This window comes from Neodiprion lecontei, chromosome 5, assembly GCF_021901455.1.
Source record: "Neodiprion lecontei isolate iyNeoLeco1 chromosome 5, iyNeoLeco1.1, whole genome shotgun sequence".
NCBI lineage: Eukaryota > Metazoa > Arthropoda > Insecta > Hymenoptera > Diprionidae > Neodiprion > Neodiprion lecontei.
In genome coordinates, this window is record NC_060264.1 from 18,719,790 (window position 1) to 18,744,377 (window position 24,588).

Sequence of the window (24,588 nt, forward strand, 5' to 3'; positions counted from 1 at the left end):
TTTCGTTTTTTTCGGCTAACCGAGAAATATTATTCTTGGTACAAAATGAATACCAGAAAATCAAGCTCGTTCAATCCGATTCGGTGTTTCAGTGCAGTTTCAAAATAGTCCTTCTTCCCGCTCTATTCTGTTAATAATGATCGTAAAATTATCAAGTTGTACCATCTTTTTCATGTTTCGCTGACTACAAAACATTTCAACAGCCCAAATGCATCTTCAAATCGACTTTGGCAACGACTCTAACAATAGCAGCATTTCATAAATTCTACAGACTTCATCACTGCTGATAAAAATGCTTCATCATTTTTTTTTTCTCGTCAAGTTTTTTCTGACTACATCCCAGAGCATTTTTTCTTCGCTGTCATTGATTGGCATTGATTGAAGCATGTCGCAGAACTGGTTAAATTCGAAATTTGAAAATTTCACAGAGACCTTTACTGGTTGAGTTTCGATTTTTTCACACTTACTGTATCGAGATTGTGGCAATTAAGATAGAAATAAAGTATGTCAAAAATGTCGGCGTACATCGAATTATCTTGTGAACTGATATTATGGAGAAAATTCCTTCGATTGTTTGTTATCGATGACCTCGAAAACTAGCGAACCGATTTTCATGAAATTTTAACAGAACCTTCTCTCCCATCTCTAAAAGGTCTTACTACGTACAAACTAAAGTGCCTTCCCAAAAAAAAGAGCACTGTTTGCCTATTTTGGGGTCCACCGTTTGTCTTATCAAGTAGTCGAGAATAAAAGAAACGGGCTCAATTTTCATCCAAAGTACTATTACATGCAAAAAGAAAGTGTTAGTTTATTCGTTATCGATAATCTGAAAAACTACTAAGCCGATTTATATGAAATTGGAACGGAAGCTTTGAACGACCTGTCTCTGAAATCCGATAGGAACTATTACCAATATTCATCTCATCAAGGATTCCAATTACAAGATGTTAGCCTGTCATATATTACGTATGTGAGTTGAAGTGGACGCAACTTTAATCGTAACACTTGTGTTCATTCAGCGATCGTTTGCTCGTCGAGAAAGGCGTCCGCTTGCGCTTACACGATCCTCCCCGCGCTGACCTCGAGGGCTATTTGAGGTTTCCGAGTGACTTGACACCCTAAATTCAGGGTGCCGCAGCATCCCACTAAGCTGTTTAAACTTCTCAACGGTGTGACCGCCCTCAGCCCTCAACTCTCCCATCTTTCTCTGTCTGTCTCATTCTCCTCCCCCAGCTCTTGTTCCTCCCCATCTCTGCAGCTTGTTACCAACGACACGTCTGTCACAATACTTTTTGAGTACCTTCAGCATGCAACGTCTTCAGATTCATTCGGAAGATAGTTAAGAGCGCATGTTTGAGTAATGGCGATTAAAATAGTGGATGAATTTAGAGAACTTGTATACCACGGTGTTGGTTTTATTGAAAAGTAAGTAAATTGAGCTTCGTTTGAGTTTTTTTTTTTCTTCTTCTCATTAGAATCATTTGACAAAGGGCATTGTTACTGACAATAATGTTGACGGTATCACTTACAATTAGTTTCGATGTTCTTTTGCAATACTCACGACATCTCGAAAATGGCTCGACCGATTTACTTCAAATTTGGAGATAGGATTCTTGAATAGTTTACCCCTTTTATAAGGATTTACAAATTTTATTTACTATTTTCTCACGAAAATTATGACAGAATGATGTTGAAATATGGTTTTCTTGTCCCAAATTTACTACGTTTTTATTTAATTAGCAGAACAATGTGATGACTACAGAAAAATTTGGACCGTTGAAAATAGGATAAAATGTCCCAGAATGCTGTCTTTAAATTTAAGGGAGCTTTCCAGTGTGACAGCCCGAAAAATGCTGTTTTTCGCGATTTTTTTTTTTAAAGAAAAAATAATCTAATCGGTCTGGTTTTTTTTTGTATATTAATTGGGTATTGAAGAATACAAAACAATTTTTTAAATATCGATTTATTTATTAATTAATATCTATAAAAATGATGAAACAATTGTTGCAGAAAATGCACTTGGATGTGGTTTCCACGTTGGGGGTCACAATTGTGATCTGAAACAAAAAACACAAAAAGATTATTGATCGGTATATAATTGGCTTTCGTGCTATGGAGGCTTTTTTCTTTTTTTTTTTTTTTGCAAAAATGGCACCGGTTTGAACAAAAAGTATCGATTTTAGCATTTTTTTGGGCAGTTTTTTTTACAAAAAAATAGGAAGATGTCAAAAAAAAAAAAAAAAGCTTCCATAGCACGATAAACAATGACGTTAAGAATATTGTGTAAAAAATTCAATTCGATAGCTTTAAAACTCTGCCCTCCAAGTTGGACACCGTTTTGAAAAATGCTGTTTCGAGAAAAACGCGTTCAAAGTTTCAAGTGAGGAAATTTTAGATAAATCGTTTACTTACGGTCAATCAGCGATGCCAGGTCCATGCAATATCCCTTCTGCTTCTTCGAAAAGATCGTGCTCAATGGATCGTTCACTCCGACGAGCTGTCCTCGCCTCTTTGCTATCCAGGGACGCCCGGCGGTTTGCTTGGGTGATGCGCGCATTCTTGTACTTAGCGGCGAAATCTGCGGCGCTCGGCCCTATCGTGCATCCCATCGTCTCCAAAATTTTTTAAATTGGGTCGTAACCTTCATTGAAGGTGCACACAGCACACTGCGTAGCGATTTCTACTATCTGCTTTCCGCAGAATACGTGCTTTGGGGCTAGTTGCCACACACAGTGATTGATTGATTTTCAAGAATTTAGCACGCCATCCGCTTTTTTTTTGAAAATTGAGTGCGACAAAAAAACAAGTCGCGCGACTAATTTACGGCTAATTAACGGCAAATTATGCAATAGTCCGAATTCACATTTTCGACAATTGGCGAGCCAAGTTCATGTACGTGCAGGTAGGAACGAGACAATAGAAATAACTGTCGCTCGGGCAGCTGTAGCGCTCCGTTGCCTTCTTCCAAGAAATGCTGTACAGTAACCGAAATAATCTGAATTTCGGCATGAAAATTTCAGGGAATATTCGGAAGAGTGTATACTATTCGATAAAGCAAAAAAAAAAATCGATTTTTTGAAAATTTCACACTGGAAAGCTCCCTTAAAGTAAATCGCTCAGACAGTTTTTGAGAGATCGTAGGCGCCGCAAAAAATATTATGTAGCATGGATGACGTTACCGTCAACGACAATGCTTCTTATTAATTATTGATTTTGATGTTTTTTTTTCTTTTTAACTACGTAAATAAAGTTTCACGTAGGTACATACATTTGAATATTATCATACAAACCGGAATCGAACTGAATATTCGATTGTCGAGATATAAATTCCCAAACATAGATTATTTTTCAAAGGAGCAAAGAAAAGTGTTCAAAGAAAACCTGAAACAGCAAAACTAATGCTGAAGTGGGGTTACATACGTACAGCAGCACCAAAAACGCGCTAAAAGAAAAACTGTTTTCAGAAGGGATAACAATAGAAATAAATATAAAGAAATTTTATACAATGTTTATTGGTACTTAAAGTTTATAAAAAAATGTATTTTAATTTTTCTTTACAAAAATTAGTACATAAAATATCACGTGACCCAAAGTACAATGAAAAAAAAGTTGCTCCACGGTCTGCATCATTTATCCTTGAAATGTTGATGGATCTGTAAAAATAAAAAAAATTCTTGTACAATGAAGTTGTAGTTATAGTCTGTCGAGCCGAATTTTTTAATTTCGAAAAATTTGCCAATTTACCGAATTTAGAAAAAAAGTATGCGTTTTATGTCATAAATGTCACACTTTAATTATTTTTATAAAATTTTTTAATAAAAATATCGAAAATCCTGCTCGACATACTATAGAGAAAACATTTTCAAATATTTAAAAAAAAATCGCATCAAAAAATGTTAAAAACTGTATGAGTTATCATGCAGACCGTGCCGGGAAAAGTAGTTTCGAGAAAAACGCGTTTAAACTTTCATGTGCATTTCGCTCGAGGTCGCGCGCAATTAAGCAAGAATTTAAAATGAATTTTTCAATTTATTTTGTTAACTTACGCTTAATCTCCCATTCCAGCTTCATATTGTATGCCTTCCTGATCAGTAAGCAATTGTTGTTGCTTATTTTTTTCCAGTCGGTTCGAATTTTCTCCGAGACAATAGTGGTACCCCTCATATCCAATTGTTATTCCAAGTAATCTTTCCATTCTTAATAAACTCTCTGCTCCGCCATTAAAAGTAGATACAGCAACATTGGTAGCTATTTCAACTACTCTCCGACTACCTGGACTACGCTTGGGTGCAATCTTTCAAATCTTCGAATTAAGACTTTCATTAACATTCTGTGTGAATCCACCTAAGCACTTTTCAAGTAATTGTTCGTCACTTAATGATACATAAATGGGTTTTATTGCCTGCAGTACAATTTCAGGTAAAGGGGCTTTGTGCTTGTATTCATCAATCGTACCTTCGGCTTTTCCTCTCTGCCAATCACACCAACTTTCTTCTTCAGGTGGACAATGAAAATGCTGAGGTTTTTCGTCCGTTGATGATTTATGGTAGAATGTCAATATTATTTCTAATTGCCAAACCGTAATAAATAGTTAGCTCGTCTATTAGTTTGCCAGTTAATTTTCCTTTTCCTCCCAAACTAACTTGTTTGACTTGATTCGATGTATTTGACTTTTTCTTTGAAGTCGTCGGCTTCTCTTCTTTCGTGATTGACGTTGATTTTTTACCGTTACTGACGACTTTGCGAAGACGCGTACCCATACGTTTTTGGACATGACCCACGCATTCTTTCTTCTTTACTTCAAGATCTTGATACGGCTGAGCATTCGTGATACTAGAAAAAGTTTTTGTATCACCGTCACCTATGTAATATTCACATTTAACCCCATAGTTTTCTAATGACCTCCGAAACATTTCCACAGCACTATCTGGCTCCATTTTCCCAGAGCTACCTTTGTGATTTGCTGCACAATTTTCGTGATGATTTTCTAACCACGATTCATACTCAGCCGTACCTTTGAGCTTATCGTGAATTTCGCACTCTTTGCAATATCTGCTTTTTACCAAACAGTCGACAACTTTTCCCGAGAAATAACCCATTAATGTTGTGACTCCGAAAAACGAAGAAAATCTTCTCTTCATCCAAGTGCCATCTCCGGATACAATAATTCCATCCTTAGATAATTGTAATTTATCTTGATTGGCAGATTCTTTAAGTTCTTCTTCCGCAGCAACTTTCATAGATGCTTTAGCAACGGTTGCTGAAGCTTCTTCAATAATATTTGTAATTGAATCAAAAGTTGTTTGCGCGATACATGATGCTAAATCCATGACACCACAAAAAAGCTGCATTGCCTTCAATCCCTTTCCTAAAAGTCGGAAAGCGAATGTGAACCATCGATTTATCTCGTATGCAGTGTTCAACAATGGCGATGAAAAAACACTATTGATATTAGCGTCACACGCTGTACAAAAAATATTTAATTTGAAACCAAGTCCACGTGGACTTGCTTTTAAAAATTTAACATCACCACCACGTGTACGACAGACTACACACCCCGAAATAGCTGCAGAAACCGCATTGAACTGTAAAATACAGTATGAGAACGTTGGATCGAATGAAACCTCATGTAATTGTCCTGATAATTTTTTTGCAGCCGAGCTAGTGTATTTTCTTTCACTCTCCGTCTGATCTGGGCCTCTGAGGAGGCTTCTTTTTTCCAGGACGTGAACATCGTTCACTTTTACTGCCTTTACGATCCATACTACGACGATTTAACATTTTCGAAAATCACAAATAAGACACACAACTGTTCGCTTCGAATGATCAAAAACAACTAACCTTTAGTTTCATAAACCTTAGCATATCGACCCTACACATACTTTAATAATACTTTCATAGATGTCCCTATAAATGCTTAAAGAATAACAAAAGAACCGACAGGCTGAAGGGCTCCGAAAGTAACGGTCAGCTGCCTCAAACGAAGGACAGCTACCTGTGTGCATTAATTAAACTCTCGTCGGGCGGTCCGATTTTCTACCATAACTTTGTATCTATGGGGAATTTTTACAATCGACTTTCACAGAAATACGCCTAAAACTATAAAGAATAATAATCTGTAAAAAAAAATCGATTTTTTGAAAATTCTGGACGTATGTAACCCCTTGAGAGACGAGCTGATAATGAAATAAACTAAAAGTATCATTTGACAATTGCAGCGATACGGATTATCTCGACGAATTAATGATTAAATATGTAACTTGTACAATATATATATGTACATATATATATATATATATATCAGTTGAAATTCAACCTCTGTGAGAAATGAAATTTCAACCGATGAAAACGATTAGCACACCCTTTGTCAAATCACTCGTAATTGTGACAACTCCCGGCTGAAAGTTTCCTCTTTGAACTCTCTCTCTCTCTCTCTCTCTCTCTCTGTCTCTGTCTCTCTCTTTCTCTCTCTCTCTCTCCCTCTCTCTCTGTGCACTTGTTCCCAAGCTTACACTGCACCCTTTCCCCGATTTCGCACCCCTGCTGCGGCAATATGTGTTTCTCCCCGTGTCGTTTATCACCATCGATACTCCTGCACGGTGTCAGCTTCACATTCATCGTATAAACCAGCCCCGCAACTACCGCTGTGTGTTATTAGATATGCAAATTGACCGGTGCAACATTACACGGGGTGCATCGCGCCGCTGCAACGCTTCGATCACATTTACGTGTGAGTTGGCGAGCGAGTGAATCCGCCACCGTGCAACCATATATTTATAATACAAACCCCTTGTGTGATCACCGCGCATCGGTGAACGTGTCGGTTCATACGAACTAGGCACGAATGATTAAATTTCAGGCAAATATTGCCATCATGCGGAGGCACATCCAATTCTCTCGTATAGATGACTGATCCAAACACGCTATGCGGGGGGGTGAAATTAACTGCACCATGAACCCGGCATGCGCGAGAAAGAATTTTTATTCAATCGTTAGACTCGGCTGTTGGTGTGTTATTTTCAAAATCGTGCTCGTTGTTGGATGGATAATTATAAAAGACTTCCAGGATTTTTGTAGAGTGTTTTTATTCGCGGCAATGAATTCGCTCAAAGAAGTCATTCGTGTGACAGTTCGAAATGAAATTCTGGATCGAAGGAACTTGAGTGACTCAAATGTTGTTTGAGATCGCGAGGAATCGATTTAGGTAACTTGAGTCGTTGAAAATCGTTGCGAATCACTTGAAATTGCACGGTGAGCTTTGGATAAGATGGAAATCGTTGTTAGTCTTGCGGTAAACGGGAAATGGTTTCAATTGATCATTAGCATCGACGAAGTGTTTTCTATTGGTTTCTATCTTATCGTGTCGTTTCGTTGATTTCCATTGATTTTTAGTGGGTTGTTGTAACCCCCCGTGATCCTATCTGATCGAAAAATCAGTGGAAAACGCCAGAATGGTAATAAATCATTAAAAATCAATGCTGAAATCACTTGGTACACTGGAAGCCAATGAAAATCGTATGTTCTAGTAAAAATGACTCCGAATGATTGTCGACGCATTGAAATGGTTCGTCTGGTGAAAACCTTAAATCTCAAAAATTGTATGATCAGAGTAAACAAGTTTTCGAGTGTCTGCACAATTTACAACCAACCGCTGAAAATAAGACAACTCTGCACTTGAATGATATTCATCGCAGTGCTGTCATTTGTTTGTGAAATATTTCTTGGGTATAAATTAAATCATCCTTATTTACTTACAATTAGAGTTGAATTCGAGTCGATTCGAGTTTCACTCTATCAATTAAGCGACCAAATGTATCAGAAGATCACATTTTTTAACATTTTTGAGAAATCCTAGTTAACCTGACAATGTAATAATAGCTTGTCGTTAGGATTGGATGAATACGTGAATCCTAATTATACAATCTGTTCCAGTCTTCACCCTCGTTAGAAAACGTTTCACGTGTCTAATGGCGTAAGGTCGTAAGTGCAATTTTACAACTTTTTGCTGTTGAAGAAGGCAAAATAGCGTATGTTTTTTTTTCGCACCGTATCTAGGTTTAAAACATGAAAATATGGTCAGAAACGTTGGAATTGAATAACAATTTAAAGGTACGACCTTGTTTGGTGTTGATAAGAATCGAAAAAATAATTTATCGCGGTAAGTGCCTCAGAGCGTAATTTCCAAAAATTATTATTGCCATTTTTATCATTCGGATAAATGACCATCTGGATAATCGACATTCAGAAAGTCGGACATCCAAACTGCGTACAACTTTGTTAGTTTCGATTTTTGTGCATTGCGGTAGTCTGTGAAACGTAATCAAAAATAAATAAAATAAAAATGTTGTGGTTACGACTTTCTGTTTCAATAATATTTTTCGCGTATACTTGTTAATGGAAAAAGGTTGTATGTGCCTAAGATACGACTTTTTGCGTTTGTATTTTCAAACGCTTCGTTTCAATTCAATTACACGTTTTGATTATTTTCACAGCAAACGGTAAGAAAAAAAAAAAAATTACACGCCCCTTTGCAACTAAAATCGCATTTTTATTTGTTACAAACTTACGCCGATAGACACGCGATTTAATTCTGGTTCTATCCAAAATTGATTTGCAATTCACAGTGAACAGTCAAAATACCACGTGCGACTCTTGATTTATCGTTTTTCAAATTCGCCGTTTATACACTATATCTGTCTGCTCAGAAAGTCATTTTTCAACACTTCACGATGAATCGGTGAAACTTGTCGACAGATCGAAGTCAATTTGCCCCGTCTGCTAACATCCGCAACAAACGTCACGGTCATAACTTGTAACCTCTCCTCAGGATGACTTGAGGATATCTTTTTACCCTGTTACAAAACACCCCCGTGTCTTGAACAAGGACGAGAATTTCACACAGAGGAAAAATTCCGTACTTGTGTTGACTGTTATACAGCCCTTAATTATTTTCTTTTTTTACCATACCTCCAGGCAATTTTTTAATATACTCACCGGTACTGTATTTTCTTCTAACCATCGCGATAATTTCGAGTTTTGTGAAACAGTAACTTGATGTTAACATGACGCGTCTGTGAAACTCTATAACTTTATGATTTGCTTGAAATTTAAACTCGTAATAAAACGTTGTGAATGTCCAGATATTATTCAAAATAACGTCAAAAAGTAGCGTTTTGTTAAGAAAAGCTTCTTGCGGTACATACTGAGGTGAAATTAAAAAAAATCTACAACCATATACATATATAAAATTTGGACGACTATAATAATCACACTGAATGGTTGACGGTAAAAAATTTTCTTAAAAAAAAAAAAAAAGAAGAGTTTATACGTACGTACCGCAGAATTTTCTATCGACAATGAAAAACGAGATTCCTTCCCTTGCGGAGAGGGTGGAGAAGGGAAGGAGGTGGATTATCCGGGATGTAAGCGATATTCACTCCTTCTTAATTTTCCCCTCCTCTGATATCGCTGCAACGGAATACACAGATCCGATTTGTCACGATTCCTAATACCATCGGCGTCGTAATAATTAAATAATAGCCGTCCGGGTGGCGACCTCGACTCTTCTATTATCTTCGAAGCATCTCCCTCTGGATGGTCGCACTGCGAACAGAACCATCACTCGTCCCTCGAGGCGAAACGGAAGCACTAAGGAGCTAACCGACTTACGGTTACCCGTCGGCTCGAGTTTCATCCTTCGCATGTCATACGATCATCGTACGTGTGCACCCGCCGAACCACTTTGCACGATCTTGGATTATGTGCCTATCCGCATATACACATACGTATATATGTAGGTGTACGCTCTGTATTTTATGAAAAAAAAAGGCTCGCGCACTGAGAAAAATTTCATTTGTTACAGTAACTAGAAGAATTCGGTAAAACAGGTATCGTTAAAAGAAACTGTTTAAATATTGTTGGCAATACAAAAAACGAGGTACACCTAACCATTTTGCGCTATTGTCGATCCTTTTTTGGTAATTGCAACGCAAAATCAGTCTGTTAGGTTTACTCTATTTTTTCAGTTAAATAAGGCTTTGACATCAATTTATTCTTGCACGAGCATTAAATTTTCGCAACAGTTGCAAGAAAATATAGTAACAGTGATCGTAATGAGAAAGAATAGTAATGGATTCCAGACTTTCCGGTAACGGCTAGAAAACTAATTTTCATTTTGTACCTAGAACTACATTTTTTGATTGTTGTAAAAAATTAGAATAGCCAAGGACTGAGCGGTAACCGGAACTAAAAATTTCTCTCAGTGCGTGAACATCTTAGAAAGATTAGCAATTGGAAGGGTAACGATATCGAATTTTCAAAGCCACGAAAATCTGCTTCATAGAATTTCGAAATGTAGAGAGTCGAAATACAGAAAAGTCGATACGTAAAAAGTTGAATTATAGAAACGTCAAAATGTGGAATGGTCAAAGTATAGTACCTATAGTAAACTATATGACTTTTTCGACGAAAGAGAAACTTTTTTGATCTACAGATTTAACTCGATGAGCTTCAGTTGCAATTTTCGTATCTTTTCGTTCGGCACATTTCTGACCTAATGTGTTCATTTCCGACTCATCGTCGAGTGAAAAAAATATATTTCGCGTACAAGCAAACATGCAGATATTGAAAAATGACGGAAAACGATCGTTAAATTACGAAATAACAAGGGTTAATTTCTTTCCGCTATGAACATAAAATGTAACTTAATTTTCTCTCGGAGTGGATCGATAAATAAGGTTTTCAAGCGATCTCGCGAAGACTGGTGCATTTTATTACATTTTCGCAACAGTTGCAAGAAAATATAGCAACAGTGATCGTAATGAGAAAGAATAGTAACGGATACCAGACTTTCCGGTAACAGCTAGAAAACTAATTTTCATTTTCTACCTAGAACTGTATTTTTCGATTGTGGTAGAAAATGAAAATAGTTAATGACTCAGCGGTAACCGGAACTAAAAATTTCTCTCAGTGCGTAACCTTTGATTACTCTTGTTGAATCAATCACTGTTGACCGTTGACATTATTACAATTCGAAAAAAGTTTTCTTCTCATTTTATATTACTTGCAGATTGGTAAAGAACCGGATCATAAGCTTGATTCATTTTTCGATGGTCGATTTCATTTCATTCCACGTAAAGTATGATTTTAATACGTTCTACTGATTTTGCATAATTTTGTGCGCGGACTAAAGAATTCTTTCCGCGGAATCCGGAATATTTTCAGTCTTTCTAAATTAGGTATCTAATTTCATACAAACTGCAAAAGAAAATTCTTTTTAACCGTACAAATGTATATAATTAATAAAATTGATGTAACATTTTACGGGTGAACAATGATTGGTTCTTTTTTTTTATAACTAATATGAACATACTAACTTCTCTAGATCGAGGCATAAAAAAGCTGGAAATATGATGGGTCCAACCTTGAAAAGTAAATTATTCGATGAGAAGCGCGGTTAAAGCTTGCCATTTATTCCGAGAATATAAATCAGGATTATAATAAATAAATCCATCAACTGTACTTATAAAGCTGAAGCGTGTTGACGGTGATATACGTAGAAAAACAAAATACCATAATTTGCATTTGTTTCCTTCAACGCAGTTAACGGCTTATTTTCAACTGAAATTTCATTTCGACGAAAGAAATGTTCACTAACGTCTATGAAATGAAGAACAGAATTAGAACCGATTCGAAACAAAGTGAAAATGTTGTTGATTTCGCGGGAATAATTCTTTAGTCTGCACAAAAAATTATGCAAAATCAGTAGAACGTATTAAAATCATACTTTACTTCGACTGAAATGAAATCGATCATAGAAAAACGAATCAAGCTTATCGTCCGATTCCTTACCAATCTGCAAGTAATGTAAAATGAGAATAAAACTTTTTTCGAATTGGAATAATATCAACGATTCACAGTGATTGATTTGACAAGAGTAATCAAAGGTTATATAAAGCTTTGTTTACAGAATACAAATCATCAGTTTCCTTTTTGATAAAAAAAAAGAAAAAAAAAAAACACAGTCGTTGTTCATTTAAGACTGCTAGAAACAAAATTTCGTTTCTATTCAAAAGAACCCGGCTAATTGCTATAAATGGTTTATTAATTTCTGACAATCCAAATAAATAAATAAAGCGTTGCTCAGCCTATCATCGCAATAAAAGACCAGGGATTATTTTCATTCCTCGATCGTAATCTCGAGACAACGTAACGATTTTGAACGGTGTGATTTGCAAATGAGAGAAAATCTGAAAGAAGCTTTAAATTTGTTGCTATTATGTTCTACACTCGTATCACTTGGCCTGCATTTTTTATTACTGCTCGAGCGACGTGGGAATCGGTTTATCGGTCTGGAGCGAATCGTTCTCTTACCGCACTGCACCAGGCAAACGGACTTTGCTAACGAGGGAATAATGGGCAGCCGAAGACAAGCGTCAAGGTGTAAACCCACGGGACTCCCAGGAGTCTGGTTCGACAACGAGAAACGGCGATTCGGTGCCAAACGCACACATTCGCGAGAATTGAGCTCACCGCAAACTCCCATGACAGCGTTTTGCCCGTTATCTGCGGAACAACGAGAACAACGAGCTGTCGTCACGTTGCAGGGAAAGTCCGTTTTAGTTTTTGCAGAATAATTTTTACGTTGCATTTTAACGATCCTTGTATCATATATTCGATTGGAAACAAAATGCGCACACATTATGACGAACGATCGGTTTTTTTGTTTTTTAATTTCTTTTTTTTTCACCCAGTTTCTCGGTCACTTTTCATCGACAATTATAAAACAAATTTAATCCAAATTTACCGCCGATATTTTAGATGCTTACTGTGTTATTGTGAAAAATTGAAGTGATTTTTTGACACCGAACTTTAGTGAAAAAAAAAAAAAGAAAAAAAAAACATCATTGCTTATCAATCGGACGAAATTAATGATGTATTGAGAAATTAGTTGCATCGGAGGTACGTAATTAAATTCGTTTTTAAAGTCGAATTTGTCGTTACAGTGACCTTAAACAAATTCGTTCGACAAACTTGATAAAAAAAACTGCGCATTCTTTATTCCTATAAAGAGAAGGTTTTTTACTGAAATTTACAATTACAAAAAAAAAAAAAAAAAAAAAAAACTTTATGGAAACGTCTACGAACACGTGGATTTGACGCTGTAGACGCGTGATTTAAATTTGATTTTGCCGAGATACAACGACAAAGTTCAAAAAAAAAAAAAAATTTCACTAATAATGTGGAATTCATTCATTCGCATCGTACGAAACCACGATTTTTTTTTTTGCTTTTTTTTTTCCAAAACAGTTGACTGGCGGTGAATATTATTGTTCCAATATAATTATACTAGGATTTTGGGATCAAAATACTGAACAGCCGAAGATCATATAAATCATAAAATCGAAGCTTGTCACTCGAAATTATCGAAATTTTGCAAGATTCCAACATAGTGACAAAAAATGGTGTCTTAAATTCAAAAACTTGAGTTCTTTCATTTCAACCGTTCGAAATTTTAACTGTTCAGAAATTTGTATCCTTTTCAACTTTAGTGATTCTAAATTGATCATTTGAATCCCTCGAAATTTCGACTCTTAGGACTGATCGAAAATTCTCCGTAACATTCGATCTGTGATTTGATGATTCTAAGGTTCGGAAAGAACAAAGTTTAGTAGTGAGATTATGACGGAAAATAATTATCTTTTTCATTAATACGCACGAATGTCATCAAATGAACACCATGCTACATTCGTTATCCAACATTGGTACACTGAGAGAAATTTTTAGTTCCAGTTACCGCTCAATCCTTAACTATTTTTATTTTTTCCCCACAATCGAAAAATATAGTTCTAGGTAAAAAATAAATATTAGTTTTCTAGCTGTTACCGGAAAGTCTAGTATCCGTTACTATTCTTTCTCATTACGATCACTGTTACTAGATTTTCTTCCAACTGTTGCGAAAATTTAACGCTTGTGGAAGAATAAATTGACGTTAAAGCCTTGTTTAACTAAAAAGGTAGAGTAAACACCTCAGAAACTGATTTTGCGTTGCAATTACGAAAAAAGTATCGACAATAACGCAAAATGGTTACGCGTACCTCGTTTTTCGTAATACCAAAAATATTCAAACACTTTTTTCAAAGATACCTGTCTTACTCAATTTTTCTAGTTACTGTAACAAATGAAATTTTTCTCAGTGTATAATTTGTCCGTTATCAGTTTTCCCCGTATCGAGGCATTAACTCTCGAAATACCGACTAGAATTTTTCTTTTCGATGAGATCATCGGCAGTTTCGAGCTGCGAGGCTGCGGGTCACGTGATTGATATAATCCCGGTGCGGAACTCGAGGAATATGGGTTGAAATCCGCGCTGTCCTTACAGGCGGTGAATTATGAGGAACGGGCAAAACGATGCTACGTTTCTTCCTCCGAATGCCTCCCTCTTGCTATCTCAGGCTCTACGAGTGGCGTCGAGGGCAGCGAGAAAGAGAGAGAGAGAGAGAGAGAGAGAGAGAGAGAGAGAGAGAGAGAGAGCGAGAGAGGGAGGGAGAAGAGAGGAGAGGAAAACGCGAAGGTCGATGAAGACGAGCGGAAATCAATGCGCCACCACCCGAGTCCGGCTCTTCTTTCTTTACCCTCCAGAGGCTTCCTCCTCTACCGTCGGACTCTCGTTCAACTTGACAGAAATTCTGAAATCCGGGTCCGATTTCGGAATTGGGATGGGAATGAAAGTGTAGGAGGATCGGAAAAGGCAGAGTTGCAATGACGAATTTTTAAAGACGCGAAAATATGTTTTGCGAAATTTTATACAGTGGAAATTATAAAGATGTAGAGAGATAAGGTGCAGAGAACCAAAACACAGAATTCTGTATTTTGGCGAGCTTGAAAATCTTGAAAGATTAGGAAATGGATGTCACTGTATAGAATTTTCAAGGACGTAAAAATATATGTTTTATCGAATTTTTGAATTGTAGGTAGTAATTAGTCGAGGTATAGAAAAGTTATGACGATGTAGAAAGGCGATATACAGAAATCAAAATATATATTTCTGTATCTTGAATAAAAATGCGGGTGCGCTGAGAAAAATTTCGTTTGTTACAGTAACTAGAAAAATTCAGTAATACAGGTATCGTTCAAATAAACTGTTTGAATGTTTTTGGAATTACGAAAAACGAGGTACGCGTAACCATTTTGCGCTATTGTCGATACTTTTTTGGCAATTGCAACGCAAAATCAGTTTCTGAGGTTCACTCTACTTTTTTAGTTAAATAAGGCTTTAACATCAATTTATTGTTGCACAAGCATCAAATGTTCGCAACAGTTGCAAGAAAATATAGTAACAGTGATCTTAACGAGAAAGAATAGTATCAGATTCTAGACTTTCTGGTAACAGCTAGAAAACTAATTTTCATTTTGTACCTAGAACTATATTTTTTGATTGTTGTAAAAAATTAAAATAGCTAAGGACTGAGCGGTAACCGGAACTACAAAATTTCTCTCAGTGCGTGAACATCTTAGAAAGATTAGCAATTGGAAGGGTAACGATATCGAATTTTCAAAGCCACGAAAATCTGCTTCATAGAATTTCGAAATGTGGAGAGTCGAAATACATAAAAGTCGATACGTAAAAAGTTGAATTATAGAAACGTCAAAATGTGGAATGGTCAAAGTATAGTACCTATAGTAAACTATATGACTTTTTCGACGAAAGAGAAACTTTTTTGATCTACAGATTTAACTCGATGAGCTTCAGTTGCAATTTTCGTATCTTTTCGTTCGGCACATTTCTGACCTAATGTGTCCATTTCCGACTCATCGTCGAGTGAAAAAAATATATTTCGCGTACAAGCAAACATGCAGATATTGAAAAATGACGGGAAACGATCGTTAAATTACGAAATAACAAGGGTTAATTTCTTTCCCCTATGAACATAAAACGTAACTTAATTTACTCTCAGAGTGGATCGATAAATAAGGTTTTCAAGCGATCTCGCGAAGACTGGTGCATTATATTACACTCCAGACGACACGAAGATAAGTTGTTAACTGACTCGAGTATATTATATAACTATATACAGTAACTATATATATATATATATATAGAAGTTGAAGAAAGAAGTTCGAAGCTCTCCTGACCAACCCGCCTGTACATCCGATTTCAAGAGTAGTTAATCCCCCGTGTTGAGTGCATTTGTAGGGGTAACCGCGGTGTAACCTACAACAACATCGCAAGGGATGGTGGAAGAGTCTTGAGGGTACCGAGGGTGTAAAACTTTTTGCAAGTGTCCGTGTTGCGCGCCTCGAGATCCTTAAAACGTCGTAGAAGGTTACAATCTCGTTACCGGTATAAGGAAAGTTGCGCCCGCGTTACTTTTGCCTCGGTATCACGAGGGGGATGGGCAAAGTTTCGAGATACTTGTTGGGGAAGTGATCAAAGTACACTTTTGGGTTTCGCCGGTTCGCGCCGAGCGGCAGACGTCGCGAGGATCATGAGGCGAGGATCGCGTCCGGAGGACCCTCAAGATTTCTCCGAGTTTAATATAGTTTTAGGGGCTTTACGGGGCTTTCGGGCCGAGGGGCGGTGGCCTCGGAGCCGGGTGTAATGGCGTCTTAAGCCCAAGGGGCGCCTCGCTATCATCCTGGCCCGGCCCAGCATCACCTTCATCCCCTGGCCCTCGAGATTCTCATCGCACACAGCCGGGGGGAAAAAGCGAGAAACGAAAGACGAGGAAACCCCGGAACGAAAGCAGCCGGGAGCCTCGGAGTTGCCTCTGAAAAATTTAACTCCGAATCTCAACTTTCTACCGCAGTGTGCAAATCTATAAATCTTTGACCAGGCAACGCGCGTGGATGCACCATACATGCGATGCACACTTGAGCAGCCGACACCCCGGTGCATTATACACGATGCCGTGAGCGTTCTAACCGAGGTTGAAAATATATACTCGGGCAAACGTGATTTTGTTTATAATACGGAATTTTTTTCATTTCCAAATCACTTCGTCCGGTCTGAAACGAAATTGTGTTCGAAGTGAGCAAAATTTTGTCTGATTTCGCTGAGTGAAAAATATAAACACCAGATTCTGTCGTTTACAAATAAAACTTTTATTGAAAGAAGTTTTTAGTTCCGGTTACCCCATTTTTTTACCACAATCGAAAAATATAGTTCTAGGTACAAAATGAGAATTAGTTTTGTAGCTGTTACCGGAAACTCTAGTATCCGTTAATATTCTTTCTCATTACGATCACTGTTGCTATATTTTCTTGTAACCGTTGCGAAAATTTAATGCTTGTGCAACAATGAATTGACGTTAAAGCATTGTTTAACTAAAAAAGTAGAGTAAACCGAACGAAGTGATTTTGCGTTGCAATTACCAAAATAGGATCGACAATAGCGCAAAATGGCTAGGCGTACCTCGTTTTTCGTAATTCCAACAATATTCAAACAGTTCTTTTAACGATACCTGTTTCACTGAATTTTTCCACTTGCTGTAACAAATAAAATTTTTGTCAATGTTAATTCAAGCAACCTATTTGATTTGGAAAAATATTCTCAATGCGTATACAGATTTAATGAGTCGGATTGGTGCAACGAAAATCGAAATTCATTCGTGGTAGATGAAGAAAAGTGAAGAAAATATTATTGCGACTCTTGTAAGAATTTGGTCACAGCGTGGTAATGCAAAAATTTGTTAGAATCTAAGAAATTTTACGGGATTCGACTAAACTTTTCTTTCGGTGTAAGGTTTGAAAATATACCTAGGTCTGAAATCCAGATCAGGTTAGCACCAGTAATGAAAAATCATATTCTGTATACATATCTTTTTGGTAAAATAGAAATCAAACTGCACCGAGTTATAATTTATTTATTCTTCCCAACTTAACTTGGTATAATCAAGAATCGGTTCTATGATTCACAATGCTAAGAACGTAAAAGGTTTCTTACGATTCCGCCTCGAAAGCATGAAAATTCAGTATCAGGAACGAAAGTTTTTGAGACCGTTGAACGCGAGAGGTTGAATCAGAACAAACCATAATTATGCCACGTGTAATGAAAATTTTTCAAATTGAAGGCGATATTGAAAAGAAAAGCTCGTATAGTGAGATCAGGATCACAGAAGCAAGGGTTAAGAAAGAGCGTTTAAACCGCCCTTTAAGAGTGTATGCAAGAAAACCTCGGAGAAAACGCGGGTCGTCGTTCTTGATTTTTACGAGGCAGTAAATTCTTGAGGAGGGCTTGCAGCTTCGGCGTTAAGATTCCTGAAGCTACATAAAGACGGGGAGCAGAATTGTTGTGCCTGTACGGTTCACGAAGAGTATAATTTCGATTTTGTCTCCCCAAAGCTCGTTCGCGTTTCAAATGACGCTGGAAAAAAATTTAACGATACCTACAATATTTTATCACGCTTTATCGTTAGATTTAACGTACTGAGAAACACGCGAGCAAAAAACAAATTTTTTCAATTCACCAATTATGTCAAGAGAAATGCTTTTTGGTTCCGATAAATATTGTTTCAGTCAATACAGGTACTATTAAACTAACTCAAATTTCTGTTGGATCGAAAACTCAAGATGGTAAATACTAAAACTAAAAACAAGCGCTTGGGTATCGATCTTTTATTTCACATCGGTTCGAAATAGAGAAACAAGTCTAGCAGAAATGTTTGGTATCACTTTAAGATATAGTTTATTTTGTCGAGGAAACAATTTTTTACAGATTGGTTGTATTAATATGTAACACATTTTTTTTCAATATTCAATTCAAGATTATTACTATTTATAGTTGAACATCAATATTAGTGCAAGTTTAGAAATCTAAAATTGATCATCATAAAATATGTATTTAAAAAAAAAGTGTAAGAATATTCTAGAAAATAGTCTCCCAAATAAAATTAATCAATGCAACAAGCCGAAATACGCCAACGTCAAAATGCAAAGAGGTGAAGTTTGGAAAACTAAAACATAGAATCTTCAAAATTCTGCCACATTCTTATTCATTCTGACGGTTCTACATTTTGACTTTCTATGCTTTGACCCTTCTACTTCTTGAATTTTCTGTATTCTGGTATCGTGCATTTGAAAAATTTATAAATCGTGATATTATCATCTTCGAAAAATGTCTGTATAAATATATGTCTGTATAAAGAATATTGAAATTCGAAATACAGTACATATTGTCAGACTCTGGGGATTCTGTGCATATTGGGTTCCTACATTCTTATCCATTCCAACGAAACTGTACGTTGCTTATTTCTATCTTTCCCCTCACTGAGATAAATTTTTAATTGCGCTTACCGCTCAGTTCTTAACTATTTTCACTTTTTACCACAATAGAAAAATGTAGTTCAAGGTAGAAAATGAAAATTACTTTTCTAGCTGTTAACGGAAAGTCTAGTATCCGTTACTGTTCTTTCTCATTACGATCACTGTTACAAATATGTTACAAAAAAAAAAAAATAGCAACAAACGAAATTGTTCTCAGTGCTTGTCCGAATTGCAAAAAAACATGTATATCAGATCCCAGCGTTGTTTTTTTTTTCAAAATTCGATATCACGCCCCTTCCATAACAATCTTCGATCCTTGTGTACACGTTCACCGCAACCCGTACCCCGCTGTGTCTTACAGCATTATATAAAATCAACTCCAACAACCCTTCGTAGCGAAAATCGCAACGATTCGAAATGAACAGGTACGAGTCCCTTGCGCCTGAACGCATGCAGCCTCGACAAGCGTGGAACGGCGGTTCCGCTTTTCCCCGAGCCTCAGTCAGAGCGTAGCGGCATCATCAGGATTCGAGGCACGCCCGGGTCAAGATTTCCTCCCGAGCGGGAATCTCAGCTCCGAGCCCCCCTCTAGCGGCTAGCCGCTCCCCACCCTCCACCCCTTTCGCGAGCCCTGATTGGCGGGCAGGGGCGGCTCCTTCCCCCCGTCGCCATGACGACAGCGCCACCCTGCAGGCCGCGGGAGAGATTCAGCTATGCGGACTATGCCCCTCAGCGCGACGCGGAGGCTGTTAATGGACTCCCTCTACGTCCCGTTTCGGTCTGAATTCTCCCTCCGAGGTAGCGCACGTCACCGGCCAGAGATAGGGCGATCCTCGAGGGTCTCGGCGAGGGGGAGAGGAAAATAGGGCGGCGGGGGGGATCCATAAACAACTCGTTAGCAGAGCCTTCAATCTCTTCGATCGCATCGCCGAGAGTCACTCGGAGGTTTCTTTTCCGACGCCAGCTCACCACCCAACGCTTCTCGATCTGGTGGGTCAGGAGGGGGGGAGGGGGGAGGTAGTTTTTTTTATCATACTTGGATTTGGAAAAAAACCCTTCATCTTTGTTATTATTCGTTGATCTGATCGGATTTATCAACGATTCATTATTGTTATAATTTGCGTTATTGTATGTATAATAGGTACTCGTGTAGATGAGGAATCTGATTTTCACTAAGCAAGCGATAAATCTACGGTAGTATAATAACAATTATTATCATTCTCAGTGAAAAGCCCGAATTAAGGATTATTTTATTTGTTATATAGTTGTCAACGGATTCTATTAAAATGGTTATGCATAAAAAAAATATATCGATGAATTTAGTGAATATGGCGAAAGAAATGTTTTGTTAAATAAATTAAATGTGGTTCCATTCAATAACACGAAATATTACACGGAATGCTTTTTTAATCAATCAAATGATATGTAGATAGTTTTCATTCGTTTCGAATAGTACTGCAGTACGTGTAACATATTACACTCATGATATCGAATGACAAATATTCAATGTCCAATAGGTTCTACTTTTTCTTAGACTTGAGTGCTTAAAAAAAGCTGTTGGCAGATAACGGAAAGCGAAATTCTTCTCTTAATTATGAATAAACGGAAGTAAAAAAATGTGACTGAAACAACGACAATATGTTTTTTTCTTCTAGTGTGTACTTTTCGAGCCATTAAAAATCGTTTTTTCTAATTTTTTGATTCCAGGTGAAAAACCACACAAATGCCAAGTATGCGGCAAGGCGTTCTCCCAAAGCAGCAACCTGATAACTCATTCCAGGAAGCACACCGGCTTCAAACCCTTCGCGTGCGAGCTTTGCGGAAGAGCGTTTCAGCGGAAGGTTGACCTCAGGCGACACCGAGAGACCCAGCACGCCGACCTTGGCGCCCCGACCCACAGGCCTTCGGTAGGCTCCATATCCCAAAACAGCCTTGCATCTGGAAATCCGTCGATGATGCAGTAATCGAGGGCCCAGCGTGGACGAGTTTTCAATTTTAGTCTGTATAAACGCTAGCAATTCATTCCGCGAGGGCGAATTTATTTCTCTTCAATTCCAAGGAGCAGTAAGTCGAAGAGAAAGAGATACGTGTAACATATAGCAAGACAAAGGAATCCCATTCCCGGTTTGTTTTACTCGAGAGAGAAATACCGAGAGTGTACGGTGAAACTGAACAGATTTAGCGTTACCGACTGCGCATGCGCAAGCTTCGTCGGATTTTCACACAAGCTGGCCGCGCCTCAAGCTTCAACTGTCAAACGTGACTTACGGAGGTTATGTAGACGATACTGATGTTTTTAGGTTAAGCAGATCTCACATAGTTTATATAGTCATTCGGGAAGGCTTGGAAAACTTTCATCGTCAACTGAATGATGACTGATTAACTAATACGATTTTCATCGTAACGACATAATATTTCAATTTGCAACTTGACGCGGCAGAGTCTCACATCTCATGCACTGTTTCGAGTTGGTTGGCTCACTTGCCTTGCAGACTAAAATATACCTGCGGTCCGATCTTACAACCGGCCAATAGAATTCAATTCTTTTACGCATGCGCAGCTGATCACTCAGTCTGCTATTAATTTCTCCGCTTTCTCTTGGTATGTTCCTTTCCTGCCATATCGATTTGTTCCCCGTTTTACATACATTTTTACTCCAGCAATACGCGCGGGCAAGAAGAGTAAAAAATTATAACTGGGATTATTCAACTGATTACGGTCTGATAATCCTTTAATCCGATCTTTTATGGATTGTGCGTATGAATTTCATTATTCTCCTAATACGTTAATCCCGCCTTAACAACGTCTAGATAATTCACTCGCCATACACCTGCAACAAAATCGCTGCTGTCGCATGTATGAATTACGTCAAGAACTCCTGTTCCGAAGCAAACATCGCAGTATAATTAATCACCTAAAAACTTTGCCTTATAGATTGAAGTACCGGTCGGTAATACAGAGCGTGCGATCATCAACGATCAGCCTTGTTGACATAATTATACGATCTATATTCAAACTGAAATCGATCAAGTGTGGAAATGTAACTGTTTTCTACAAACCGTATGATCCTTGTGATATCAAAATGCACAAAAAGCTCACTGCAAACAGATTCGAAAAAGTAAAGATTTTTCCGATACTTAAAGTACCGAGAAGGTAAGAAAAAAAAAAAAATAGTACAATGTTCTATCATACTGATCGTTTCAGTTCGGCAACTTATATTAAATACTCACAGTGGAACCTGAAAGTCTAGAATCAAGACAAGCGAAGTAAGAAACATAGCAATACAGAAGTGTTATTTGCCAATTCTCGAAACATGCATTCAGCTTGTATCATGTATAACACTGAGTTGTGAGAAGTCCACTGCAGACTTTCGACAGACAATTGGAAAACGTTCACGAATTTTAGTATCTCAAAAATCCCGCTGCATTGAACAGTCAAGTTCGCAACGGCCATGTTTGAAATTGGATCATTCCGAGACAGCCAACTTTCTTATTTTTGACTCCTTGTTACGCGCATGATCAAAAAAACAAAGTACATCGATTCGGAGGATAATATTTCAGAATTAACGTCACCCAGCGGCAGCCGAGCAATTGAGAAAATGGAAGGAGGAAGAAACAAAAGAGAAAATAAAATAGAGAGCCCGTATGATACAGAGTTTAATTATTTATAAATGTAAACGCGCGCTCGCGTCTACCGCGTGTGAATTTTGCATATCTCAAACAGATGTTGTTTGTATAAGAAGGGCATTGCCGCCCAGTTGCACCTGTGACCAACATTGTAAATATTCTATATAACTGTATAATCTATCCCTATATAGAGACGAAATATTATTATGTATTAGGTAGACTCTCCTGAACCTGCACACCACACTTTTCTTCCCGGTGCGGGTGTACGAAAAGAAAAAAAAAAACGTCTTGCCAAAAATCTCTCGCCAAAATAATATTCTACCAACTTTCTCTATCGCTATCAACTTTTTATTGTTGTACTATTAATTATTATGTAATTATTGTAATTAGACACTATTATTATTATTATTATTATTATTATTATTATTATTATTATTATTATTATTATTATTATTATTATTATTATTATTATTATTATTATATATTAATAAAAACAACGCTGTTACTATTTGTAAAAACAAAAAACGTAAAAAGAAAAGAAAAGATTTAACGCATCTTTAAATTTATTCCTCCTCTACCAAAAACCACTTACCTATGTTAATCATTTTTAGCACACCGTGTGTATAAAAATGAGTAAAATTGTTCGTTGAGGTCGGTGGATCAGAAACAACGTGATAGAAACATATAGCTTCCTGCTATACTGTAGAAGCGGTGGCCTTAGAGATAAAGATCCAATTACGTTAAATCATTGTATCAGCTTAATGAATTAATTAATGCATCCTGTTTTTGGTTGTTGGAAAAGTTTCTAATTGCATCGAGCCATCTTCTTCGCCCGCCTGTATTTATCGCTATTAGCAAAGTGGGTGAGCCAGGAAGAGAGAACGTTGAAGGAGGGGGGAAATTCATACCAAATTCATACTGCAGGTCGTGAGTTATTGATAATATGGAGATCGTTGTCGTGCAGGGGATCATGAAGTACAAGACTCGACGCCATTGTCACACCTTTACTCAATTTTGGTTTGAAATATCTAGAATATTGGATGAATATTTGGATGGATTGTTGATAGTTGAAAAAACTAATGCAATACGTGTGAGTCGTTTTGTCAAATAATTAATCGTTTATTCTACCAGAAGGTACAAACGAAATAACAGAAATTGTCATTACGATCTCGGATTCACAAAGTAGAAAAGATAAATTTGTCGTATGTCGATTCTATCTTGAATTATCAGTTATCTTAACAATTTTTAGTAACTGAGTCACTTTCTCGAGTAAAAATTTGTGTCTCATGTACAAAAACGTTGGATTCGGAATACTATGATTTTTTGAGGTTTTTCAGACCAGGTACAGATTTATTTCTTTGTATCCAGAAATCCAGTCAAATCTTCATATTTCTTGTTTTTCAATCAATGCTGAATTCTGTACATTGTTTCTATTTTCAATAAGAGAAAAATCGGTCCTGAACGATCTACAGTTTCAGTGTTACTATGCAAATATTTCTATCTAACAATGATTTCAAGTGTAATTATTTTATCCACAAAAATCTTTAATTTATACGGTTTTTTAAATCACCTACTATTCCTCTTGGATTCCGAAATTTTGTTTTCCAGGATACAATTCGAATATCTCAATGAACATTTGTAGTTATACAATTAACAAAGTTTCTCTTCAATTTGGGTAGGTAAATACTATTCGAATGCA

At 37.1% G+C, this 24,588-nt stretch overlaps 1 protein-coding gene across 2 annotated transcripts in view; it reads left to right on the forward strand.

Annotated features, from left to right (window-relative positions):
• Positions 1-23,245, forward strand: part of LOC107217385 (fez family zinc finger protein 2) — a 47,911-nt gene extending 24,666 nt beyond the window's left edge. For both annotated transcript variants that reach the window (XM_046740339.1, XM_015654889.2), the window contains one exon: positions 20,971-23,245. In XM_046740339.1, coding sequence (XP_046596295.1) covers positions 20,971-21,227 — 257 coding nt within the window. In that variant the 3' untranslated portion in view covers positions 21,228-23,245. The remainder of the gene's footprint in view (positions 1-20,970) is intronic.
• The last annotated feature ends 1,343 nt before the right edge of the window (positions 23,246-24,588 follow it).